General features: G+C 27.7%; 3 protein-coding genes across 3 annotated transcripts; 1 reads left to right on the top strand and 2 right to left on the bottom strand.

Annotated features, from left to right (window-relative positions):
• Positions 1 to 261: 261 nt before the first annotated feature.
• On the bottom strand, positions 262 to 5325 carry LOC124532597 (ras-related protein Rab-27A-like). The gene is made up of 5 exons (XM_047107577.1): positions 4917 to 5325; positions 4648 to 4715; positions 4016 to 4130; positions 3695 to 3891; positions 262 to 1881 (listed from the first exon to the last, which is right to left on the bottom strand). The coding sequence occupies exons 1-5, from the start codon at positions 5070 to 5072 to the stop codon at positions 1776 to 1778; spliced, it is 642 nt and encodes a 213-aa protein (XP_046963533.1). The 5' UTR covers positions 5073 to 5325; the 3' UTR covers positions 262 to 1775.
• Positions 5326 to 5938: 613 nt separating this feature from the next.
• LOC124532266 (migration and invasion enhancer 1) lies at positions 5939 to 7402 on the top strand. Its single transcript, XM_047107060.1, has 3 exons — positions 5939 to 6191; positions 6289 to 6386; positions 6511 to 7402. The coding sequence occupies exons 1-3, from the start codon at positions 6142 to 6144 to the stop codon at positions 6672 to 6674; spliced, it is 312 nt and encodes a 103-aa protein (XP_046963016.1). The 5' UTR covers positions 5939 to 6141; the 3' UTR covers positions 6675 to 7402.
• LOC124532265 (molybdenum cofactor sulfurase) lies at positions 6649 to 12255 on the bottom strand. Its single transcript, XM_047107059.1, has 6 exons — positions 11787 to 12255; positions 10804 to 11623; positions 10333 to 10627; positions 9608 to 10241; positions 9091 to 9518; positions 6649 to 8492 (listed from the first exon to the last, which is right to left on the bottom strand). Exons 1-6 carry the CDS (start codon positions 11857 to 11859, stop codon positions 8298 to 8300), a joined length of 2445 nt encoding a protein of 814 aa, XP_046963015.1. The 5' UTR covers positions 11860 to 12255; the 3' UTR covers positions 6649 to 8297.
• Between the last annotated feature and the right edge of the window lie 161 nt (positions 12256 to 12416).

The following is a 12416-nucleotide window of genomic DNA, read 5'->3' as shown; positions in this document are numbered from 1 at the left end:
ATCAAAAGGTGTCATATTACTAATAAAATAAAGAGGAAATTTTTGAAAACATTTTGAGATCAATTTTAGCTGGTACTGCCATGCCGAGGGTCATACCAGTTTATGTATTCGTAAATAAAATGATTTCAAGAGTCAAAACTCTAACAGTGGGATTACAATTTTAGTGAAACAAAATACGCTGAAGGAGATTCTGATCCCAATTTAAAGGGTTAGAAAGTAAAAAATCATATTAGAAAATTGATTTCAATTCTAACAAGGTGTGGGATAAAAAAATATTCACTAATAATTTCACGGAAAACGTCAATAACACTCTATTGTATCTTTACATAATTTACTCTTTGTTTACTCGTTAAAATATATAAGTTACGGAATCTATTTGCTATTTAATTTTCACATTATCTCTAATAAAAACAGTACATTTGACCTAACTGTAAAAGAAAATCACCTGTCAGTGTGAAGAGGAAAGAAAACCTTCACACAAATAATGGATGTCGTTAGAGCCAACTTGTTGGGCAGATGCATGTTGATGGTTGTGATGTTGAAAAAGAGTAACTACTGAGTTTCTTGCCGGTTCTTCTCGGTAGAATCTACTTTCCGAACCGGTGGTAGCTACACTTAATTGTTATATGACGATTCAAAAGTGCTTGCCCACTTGAATAAAGTTTATTTTGATTTTGATTTTTGGTGAGGGACTTATTTATCGTTTAAAGTAAGGTGAGTTGGCAAAGGGTTACCTGACGTGATTCTGCAAATTCTTTTTCAGGCAATCAAACGCTTACATTATAAAAAAGTTTGAAAGAGCATGGCGATAATGACACGACGACCCTGGCCCAATATAAATAAGTTATTAAATGTAATCCAGGAATTAGACAAACATCCAAGTCTAACCACAGATCTTCAAACTGCTATCATCCTACATCATGTAAACATAGATACTAAGTTACAATTGTTCAAAAATTGAAATATCATAAAACTCTAAATGTTTATTTGAACATTTGTATAATATAATTTTAAGACAATTATTATACGATAGATAAATCTTGATAAAAGCTGTACGCTTTGTATACAATTTTATAAACTTTATACAGCTATAAATATTACATAATAAATATTCACGTGTATAACTATCAATTTAATTATTAATAATATTAATTTAAATAATTATGTTAACATGTATAAGACGATTCATGATATGGTTTTTGTATTATTACAATGAAATTTTACATATATTTAGAGTTATTTATAATCATTTGTAAACGGAAATTATATATTTATAAAATTCAACTTCTTAAATATTATATAAATGCAAATACTATTCTAATATAATAAAATTTGTGCATATTAAAAACTCAAGTGCATGGCAAGAAATGATATTACACAATACATTATACAAGGTAAAACAAAAACAAAAGTTATATCTTGTTAATTAACTAGAATGATTTACCCTGCACTTTCAAAGAACACACTTACAAAAGTAGGCATTTAGTTACAAATGAACACAAGAATAAAGTATAAAAAAAAATGTAATGATATAGGAAATCTGAATTCAATATTTTTTGACAATTAATATTAATAAATTTATTTATTAATGAGACAGAATGGAATGTTTCAATGACTTATATAAATAAAAATCAGTCTCAAAGCAGTTTAGCTCTTGTGGCATTAATTCTCTTAATATATAAATACAAGATATTCATAGAGACAATTTCAGATCAAAATTTTGAAGTTATTTTAAATGTAAAAAGGGATGTATCAAAATCACAGTTTTTACTGTTCTAACAGGAACATAGCTTTCTGTCCTGCTTGGCTTGGAGTCTTTGAAGCGACTGACGGCGTCGACCTGAAGCGCAAAGCATTGCGTATTCCACTGACGTCTCCATTCTACGAACAACACGTTAAAAATATGTTTATATTACGAAATTAATCATACGCTACAAAATAGTTCAACAGCAGTCTGTGAAATGACGCACTGTTGGGCTAAGGCCACTCCTTTGAGGAGAAGGTTCGGGACATATTCCACCATACTGTCCTAATGTGGGTTGGTGGTCACATGTGGCAGAATTTCTATAAAATTAGACACATGCAGGATTCCTTCACAGCCGAGCATGAGATGAATTATAAACACAAATTAAACACATGAATATTTAGTGGTGCTTGCCTGGGTTTGAATCTGCAATCAAAGGTTAAGATGCGGGCCTTCTAACCACTTCTCTGCTCAACACTTAAATATATACTATTAAATTTGTAGATTTTAAATAAAGATTTTTGATGTGACAAGTATTAATTTATTTGTTTTTTCCATCAAAACAATTATCATTAATCTGTTCCATAATGATAGCAAAGTAGATTACCCGAAATTTGTGCAGGTCTTCCAATAAGAAATTCTAATATCAAGTTCAGCAATACATTGTTTTGCTACTAACTAAGTAAAAGCAATTTGAAACTAAAAATTGCCATAAAAACAATAATATATTCATTATTTCCATTTCCATACATAAAAATAATGACAATTTAGTCTTTCAATTTAATGACTTTGATTGAGATCTTGGCTAATTTAGGGTACCTATAAAGAATACATTACTATTCATTAATTTATTTAAGGACTCATGAAAATATATTATTTTGTTATTGGGAACATTAGATCTAAAATTATAGTGTAATAATCTGTAAGTCGGGAAAAAAAATATTTTTAATTATATAGAAAGACTATCTATACTAATATTCGAAAGTAACTCTATGTCTGTCTGTCGCTCTTTCACGACTAAATCAATGAAACAAATTTGATGAAATTTTTTATGAAGTAAAGTTGAATTCAAATGCAGTACATAGTCTACTTTTTTCCTGACACATGACAATAGGCTATTTGACAATGCGAAAAATAAATTGTGAATTATTGTAATCAGTGTATATATATTATGAGTTTAAAAATGGTTATTTACTAACGAAAGTTGAAAATAATACTTAATTTATTCAAAAATCCATAAATAAAAATGCATTTTTTCAAACGTTTGTCACGTGACACAAAACACTCCTGATTGGCCGGGCTTATGATGAAGTCACTTTATTTTAAACTTTACTTTGCTTTGCTTCTACTATTAAAATACAGGAGAGTGACGTCACCGACCCCATTGCAGCGCCATATTGTTCAAGTAGCGTTTTTGCGCGCTATTTAAATATGGAATTTTTAATATGATATTTTTCGGCAAATATGTACTAGAAATCAAAAACACAACTTTTACTGGGTTCCTAAACTTCTACTAAATAATATAAAATGGGTTTTAAAAAACTAGTCAAATAGCCTATTGACCCCTAATACGCGAACGACGCCGTGGACAGCAGCACTAGTTATTTATAAATCTCATAACTGACGACCATCCTTTAAACGCGACTGAATTCTCAGGCCAAAACTAGTGGACTATATAACATCACTTGATCTATGGAAGCAAAATAGCAAAAATGTTCAAAATTCATTTAAAAAAACAAAGAAAAATGGATTTACAGATGATTTAGGGATGGTTTAAACCATATACAACCACAATGCTCCAGTGTAGATTAATGAATAATAATTTACTAAAGCATCTTATTGTAATTACATTGTGCTCTTTAAGTAAAATAATATTCATACATATAAAACAATGTCCATAGGCATAAAAATTTTAACTACTAAATTTTGTTATTATAGTAGTCAGCTCACCTGTACATAATTTTGTCAAGTAGAATCTCAATGGCTCGGTCAATGTTCTGACCAGTTTTGGCACTTGTTTCCAAGTATGGCAAATTGTAGTTTTTGGCAAATTCTCTGGCACGATTTTGATTCACTAAACGTTTCTCTTGCAAGTCACATTTATGACCACAAAGCACTATATCTGGATCATCACTGAGACTGTGTGTCTAAAAAAAGGTTGAATTACAATTACTAAAAGAATATCAACAATATTATGCCAATATAGAAATTAGTATTAGTATTAGTATAATGAATTAATATGAAATAAAATAAAAAACATATTTATCATACCTTTAACTGTTCTATCCAATTTCGTACTTCCAAGAATGAGGCTTCATTAGTCAAATCAAAGAGCAGCAAAAAACCCATTGCATCACGATAAAAAGCTGTTGTCAAGCTTCGGAATCTGAAAAGTACAAGATATTTCATTTACTACAGGTATTCAAAAAATAGTTAAAGTTTTTGTCAAAAATAATCAAAAACAAAGATTTTTATATTTTTATTTGGCCTATCAGCTTTCAAACATATAATACATTTTCTACGGTTACCAATCACAGCAGAATACCATACCATATTGTAATATATACAAGTTTAAAATTTTAAACTACATCAATAATCTACTTTAATTAAAAACAAAAAAATGTTTAGCCAGAGTTTAGTTACATGCTTTTTTTTCTTTAATCTGTGTTAAAATATTTTTGCATTTGTAATATTAAATTGTAACTATTACATTCCTAAATTTTTTTATACACATTCACATTGGATTAATAATCTATGTACACAATTCCCAACAAATTTTATAGACATTAGACATAGATTATTAACAAGGAATACAATTACTTAAAGAATAGACAATATAACTGAAGTTTTGATATAATTGTATCTTTATCTGCCTACTAGTTAACTTTAATTAATAATAATACCTTTCTTGTCCTGCAGTATCCCATAGTTGTAAATGTACACGGTGTTGTCTTGTATTCTGCTGATATAACTGTAATTAAATAATAATTATGATAAAATAAATAATTTTGAGAGCTTTGTTTCATAAATACATAGTATAAAAAAAAATTAACAACATAATATACTACATAGAAAACTACTAGTTTCATAACAATGCAATTCTAAAATATTGATAACATATCCTACCTTTAAGGGATTTATTTAGTCGTATAAAAGTAATACTTTTGCTTACCACAGTTTTTTCTCTGAAATCAATCCCAACTGTTGAAATAAACTGTGTGTGAAATACTCCGTCAGTGTATTTATATAAAAAACTTGTCTTTCCAACACCAGAATCGCCGACGCATAGAAGTTTTATAAGATAATCGTAGTCCATATTGGTGATCATTTAGATACCGAATACTTTTTGTTGCATATTTTTGTATAGCCGGTTCAATTAACTACTTTATGGAAACATACAACACAATAGATATCTATGTAAAATTTATCATTTCAAACATCTATCTTTTAACACATTTTAATTTATTGATTATACATTACTATATTGTAATGTTTACAATTTGAAATACCAGATAAGTAATAAGTTTATAACTTATTTTTAATGAACTCTTAAAATCGATAATTCTGACGTTGACAATTACTACTAATGTCAACTTGTAGTGCTACAATGTTGCTACAACACAAATTACAACATCTAAAAACAAAAATTGGGACAAATGACAGTCACGATAAAATAGAAAAACCTAATTTTATTATGAATTATTATGCTGAACATATGTAATGCATTACATAGATTTTTATTGTAAAAAAGCAAAGATTTATAAATTCGTGCTTTTGTACTTAATACATCAAAACTGCTGTCACTATAACTATTATTTAGGCCATCACGTGTGATTAAATTCTGTAAAGCCTGTTTTATTTGTTACTTAAATACAATCTTAATCTTAGAGTATTAAATGAATAGCACATGAAGTTGTATAATATAAATCATAGGAAAAATTAAAAGTACTATGTCCACTTTTTATGGTTCGACAAGAACAAATGTTTATTTAAGTAATAAAGTTATAATATTCATGTGAATATCATAATACATGCGGTATTTTTTAAATTTATTTGCTATACTATATTTGAATACTTGAATTGCCAGAGAGTAAGAAATTAATTTAATGAAATGAATTTAATTAAGATAATATTTAAGAGTATCATATATTTTGTGCTTGCAATTGCCACTTCAACTTGTTTACATTTTGCTTTTGTCATAATCAGCTGTTAAATGTTAATAGCTAGAAATGTCACATTTTGTACAAGTTTTAAAATAGGTTTTAGGAATCGTTATTCAATCGCGTATAAAGTAGTAATTGTGTACTCTAAGTATTCTATATCCAGCTAAAATAATGTATGATAATTATATTTTATAGGATGTTACAGTATTCTTTCATTCTATTTATTTTATAGATATGTCTAACCAAAATAAAGTGCAAAATACTAAAGTTGAAATTGAATTTTGGTGAGTAAAATAAAGGGCATGTCTTGCATTACCTTTGCAGGATCTTACAGTTTAATATAAACAAACTTATGTATATTATATAAATGTATAATTTCAGTAAAGTTTGTGATTATGGAGGACATTGTTTAGCTTTGGCTAAACAAATTAAAAGAAGTAGTCCAGAAGCAGTTGTAGTTTGCCAAAAAGGTCGACAAGGTACACATATTTTTTTATTTATTATTTGTTTTACTAATAAATTTCAATTTGTATTAGAAACAATCTAGTAAGCTATATATACATATATTTAAATGTTTAATTAAAATTCAAATGTAAATTCAAGGTTCGTTTGAAGTGGTGGTTAATGACAAGCTAGTTTATTCAAAATTGCAAACCATGGCATTACCAGATTATGAAGAAGTAGCTGAAGTTGTACATGAGGTGTGTGAAGGTGCAGAGCCAAGAGAAATAAAAGGACAACAAGAAGTAAACTGTGTAATATCATAACATTTAATATATCACAGCAACAATTTCATAAATAACAATAAAGGCAAGTTTATAAGATATTAACAACCTTAGTAAAAATACAGACTATATTGTTTAATAAAACATAAGTGTGAACAAAGGCAGTTTATATTTTTTGTAAAATTTAAAACTCCATAAATATTTATATGGTACATTATTTCAATTTTCATCACACATAAATAAGTTACATACATAAATAAGGATTATAATAGCAAGAATTATCACAAATTTAATTATATTAGAGTTAAAATTCAAGGTATAACAGTTCAATGGTTCCAATCTTTCTTTAATTTCTGTAATTTCCAATAAGCTTTTTAAATCTTATGTAGTAGCACAAACTTAATCTCTGTGTAAATAATATATTTATAAATAAACAATCAATCTATTTCTTTAAAAAAGAAAAATCCTTTGGATGTAATAAATTCAATTACAACTAATAATTTAAATAAAATTTGACATTTACAAAAATTTTTATGTTGTGGTTTGAATTATGGTTTCAACACCATAATAAATTTAAAGAAAAATAAATCAAACCTTAGTACTAAATAGTGTTAATAATTGTAATAATATTAAGTAAGTTAATTCAAATTATGTTATTGTTCAGAATTTGACTGGTCGAACCAGTCTTCCCAATATATATTAAAAATACCCCAATACAAAATATAGTTGAATCAGATTTATTAATAGTGAAATTGATCTTTAGTCTCAGTACATTTAAAAATCCGAGTAGTAAAAACATCACCTCTAATCATAAGTAATGGAGAAGATATATTAAGAACTTTCAAATAAGATGACATAAGAATTTTTTTTAAACTGTTATTCTTAAATAGGGAACATGCAAATATAATATTTATGAAAATGTTGCTATCAAAATGTTAAAAAAAACATACGAGAATAGCCACTGCAAGGTTTATATTTCAAATAATATTGTTTTTTAACAATAATTACGAATTAAAGTAACATGTGATACGGAACATATTTCAAAAACACTAATTGGCGTTCAGTGACGTCAGTCCTGTTATGACTACTTATTTGAGGTTATAATTGTAAAAAAAAAATACAACACTAAACATACGTCAACAAAGCTTTTTTTCGGAGTATCGATAGTCCGTTTTAATTTTTTTCAAAAAAGTATCTCAAAGGTCGAAAAAAAATGAATAAGTATGAAAGCCAGTGAGGACAAGTACGATCAGTGGACCAGTGATAGACGGAAGTGACGTCATACTAAATATAGATCCGTTTTCGAGCGAAAATTTAAATTGACATTTTGAAACCGCGTTTTTGCTGTAAATTATAATGTTTTAGATTTTTAATATACTTGCGGTCTATCCTATATGGAGTTCTTTAAAATAAACACAAAAATAAAAATATTGCATCTTCCCTATTAAGTAAGTTTTTAAAAACACACCTAATTTCATTAAATTCATAAATTTCATCCTTGGCGTATCTATTGCATGTAAATTTTTAGATACATTATTTTCTAAAAATATTTTATTTATAAAAGGTCTTAGTAACTAATATAAGTAATACTGCCTTTAATTGATTCAGTTATAGGCAAAAACATTTACTTTAAAAATACTATAGTTATTACATAATCCCCGAAATTTAAATATTAACTTCTGAATATGTTTTTAGCATGCGATCGTTACACTTATAAATTGGTCCAATGTAGCTTAAGTATATACCAAAGCGCAGCTTTCCACCAAACTCTTGTGATATTGTTCTTAATGGTTCAACAGTTTTCTCGCCAGTTTTTTGATCAATGCAGACCATTTGACAACGAGAACATTGGCCTTCTACCTAAAAACAAAAAAATTGTGATGCTAATTTGACTAATTCTTTTCGTTTCCTAACATTTGGTGAGAAAACTGAACACCTTAAACCTATTGTTCGCCATAACAGCCAAATTATGGAACATAAATTTTACTCGTAAATATGAATAATTGATAAAATATGAAAAATGAAAAAATATGGCCTAGGATCAGTAACACAAATTATTATTTTTTTAAATTACACTGCCTTGTTTAAACATTGTTAGCAAAGAGAAAGTGCGCTGAGCTTCAAATTTATCGGAATATAAGTAAAAATGAATTCACGACACCTGTATTGGATCCTTTATTTTAATGCCTCAAGGATGAAATAAGAGATGTATAAAATAATAAGAAGAAAAATAAATTCATAATTTTACAAAAAAAATAGACTTTTATGTCCTTATTTCACATCACGTTTTCGTTGGTAAAAAATTTAATATAAATTTTTTTTAGTCGAATAGTAGTCTTTAAACTAGTAACATTTTAAGCCTCATCAATTTTTCAATAATTTTAATAACAAAATTATTCTCCTACATCTGCAATATTTTTATTACGTAACTAAATATATGGAATCAAAAGCAAATTACCTTAAACTCGTGTTTTCCAATGACTACCTTTTGCCAATCTCTTTCTATAAGTTCTTTTTTTGAATCAATTATCAGATTCCCCCGAAACCGATCAACTAATGAATTTATATCATCTGAAAATGATTCATCTGTTATTTTATCTCTCAACCATCTAACCGTTGCTTTATTAATCAAAAGAAATTGAGCCTGATTGCTTAGGGAGAGTAATTTTTGTTCTTCACTAGCTTTCTTTTTCAGCATTCTATCAGATGATTGCCTTATTAATCTTAAGAACGAAATGCCTAAAGCATTTGATATCCAATCAGCTACTTCATCTCCACAATCATACCCTTTTATGATGTCAGTGCAAACTTTACTTTGACATACTTGTGTTTCTGTATAACTATTTGATACATTAGGATCTAATGATATCGAAATAGGCTGTTGACCTGTAAATTAAATTAAAAAGTAATCATTATTTTAATATAAATTTAATATATGCTAAATAAGTGTATTTTTGTTTATTGTATATAAATACCATCAAAGTTCAATGTGAGGCATCTATTCTTAAGGTCTATAAATGGTCGAATTTTACACATTAATGTGTTTTGTTTTTGTGTAAGACAAATGCCATTGTCCTTAACAATCATCCATTCTCTATCAAATTCTAACCCTTTAGTACCAATTTTCCAGCCTGATTTAATTTTAAAAGCACCACACGATTTGATAGGAAATATGTCTATTTCAGTTAAAGTAATTTTGTAATCATTGTTATAATATTCTATTTCATTGACCTTGCTGAAATTCCTTTGTTTTAAAACCAAGGATAACTGTTCATTTGACGATATTCCATTAGTTATTTGGGTCAGACTTTTGTTAAAATTCATCATTATGCGTTTAGGTTTTTTGATTTCTTTTCTGAGAAAACATTTACTTATCATTAAAATTAACTTATCTATATCATCATATGTATTATAGTAACCAAATGAAACTCTTATTGCACCGGTTGGTTTCCCATCTATTAAATCCATTTCATCTCCACATTTGTGACCAGCTTTATGCATGGCCTTCATTTCTTTATTTGATATTTTCAAATGTCTTTGACAAGAACCAGAATTGCAAAAACATCCGGTTCTGACACTAATGTTAAATAAATCTGCCATATGTTGAAACTGAAATACAAAAGAAAAGTAAAGTTCAGTATTTATCCGGAAATGCTTTCTAAAAGGTAATAGGAAATATTATGAATAGTTAATTAACAACCTCAACATATCCAATGTAGGATCCATTTTTCCTTAATAAATTAAATGTTACAATTCCTCCTTGTGTCTTTATGTCTGTAAAATCTGAATCCATATATAAAACAGCTGCATTCATACCATTGTCATGTTTCAAATTCTTTAATTGTTCATATAAATCTTTGGCTAAATAATATGTGTGGTAAGATATTGTGTCCATAATATTGTTATTAACTGTTTTAGGTATGAGAAGAGAAATTATATCAAAACAATGTTTTAAGGCAATTATGGACAAAAATGCCGGAGTCCCATCTTCAAGTCTGTAATAAAATGTTTGTTATTCATACAAAATAAACCTACTAATGTTTCAATTGCTCAATATCATGTTGAACTTGTTTGTACAGTAATAGTTTCATGTTATGGAAATGCTAAAAACCTGTTTGAACTTGTTTGATAAATGTGTAATGTAAAACAATTTTGCAGTTACATAATTTACCTTTCATGAAGATTTTTTCTTTTTACATGGTAATCTTCACCACTCAAAACAATGTCCACGGTTCCTCCGCCAAAATACTTTTTTTCATTAAGCACATCTGCACTATTATTTTTTATTAAGAATGCCCCTAATCCAGTAGGAAAACCGAATATTTTATAAAAAGATAAACACACAAAATCAGGTTGTGTGATGGATAGGTCTAGTTTATTTGTAGAAGTCAAAGATGCAGCATCTAATAATATGTACCAATTGCAATTAACATCACATAATTGTTTTTTCAGATAACCTCTTAGACATCCATTTTTTATATTGTCCATACAATCTATAGGATACTTAAAACCATTAAAATTACTTTGTGCTGGATACACTAGCAAAGTATTGCTTTTATTCTGTTTTCTTTCTTGCAAATTGTTTGAGGTTTGAGGTAATTTTAAAGATGATAGAAATTCGCTATGAGATATATGAACAACATCAACATTTTTACTTTCAGCTAATTCTCTTAAGCCAATAACTGAAGTATGATTATCTCTAAGATAAATAAAAGACCCTATTAAGTCATCATCATTATTATTATGAAATTGGAATGTTTCTAGAACAAGTTTTAGAGATTGTGTTGTACCAGATGTAAATACCACAGTGTAATTTGAATTGTCTGTATTGAAATGATTTAAAACCATACATCTTATTTGTTCTATACAGTCTCTGGTATATTTATCAGAATGAGGGTTCATATAAACATTTTTAAGTAGATCTTCATTTATTTTGTTTAATAGTCTTTGGGGATATAATGCTGTCCCTGCATTTTCTAAGTAACATTTTTCTAAAAAAGAAAAAGGACAAATTTAATACAATAGTTTTTTTTTTTAAATCAGGAACTTTGTTTTTAATAAGAAAATAGGCACTTTTTTATATTCAAAAATGTTTACGTAGCTTAAGTAAATCAAATTATTAAAGAAAGTATAATTTTATTTTATGTTACTCACCTTCAAGTCTAACAAATTCGTTTTTTATTATTTCCATCCGATGTTCATCAATAACATTGCTTAAAACAGACATTGCTTCGGATTATGTTCCTATTTAAAATGGAAATATTGTTATTACTTCCACCATTCATTATGTTTCTGACGAAATGGTTACGATTGTTACTTAAATTCAGCCTTGAACACAGTTGTTTATGAGAGATAACAACGGAAAGTCAATTGCTACGCTATAATGGAACATTTAACATCATTAAAAATACTAGAAATACGCTGAAATACCAAAAACAAATATTTACTACCACCCCAGATAGTTTAAACTTTATCAGTCTCATCTAATACATAATATTTACTTCATTCGTATACTAAAATACAAAAATTATTCTCTAAAGTTACATGACTCGAAAGTTGGAACTATTATTATTATATTTATTACAATGTTTAATATAATTTGCTCAGTCAGTGGCTTATTTTGGTTGTGCCAAGTGGGCTACATCAAAAGTATTACTGTCAAGTGTTAAGTGTCAAGAATCAAGATATGTCAATAGATATTTTAGAATTCAGAACGTTAATTGTCAAGTTGTCAATGTCAACTTATCCTAGTGTTGCCAGATGTGGTAGTCGTACGATAAGCAT

Source organism: Vanessa cardui, chromosome 9 (assembly GCF_905220365.1).
Source record: "Vanessa cardui chromosome 9, ilVanCard2.1, whole genome shotgun sequence".
Classification (NCBI taxonomy): Eukaryota; Metazoa; Arthropoda; class Insecta; order Lepidoptera; family Nymphalidae; genus Vanessa; species Vanessa cardui.
The sequence above is the reverse complement of the archived record's forward strand: the minus strand, read 5'-3'. Positions and strand labels throughout refer to the sequence as shown.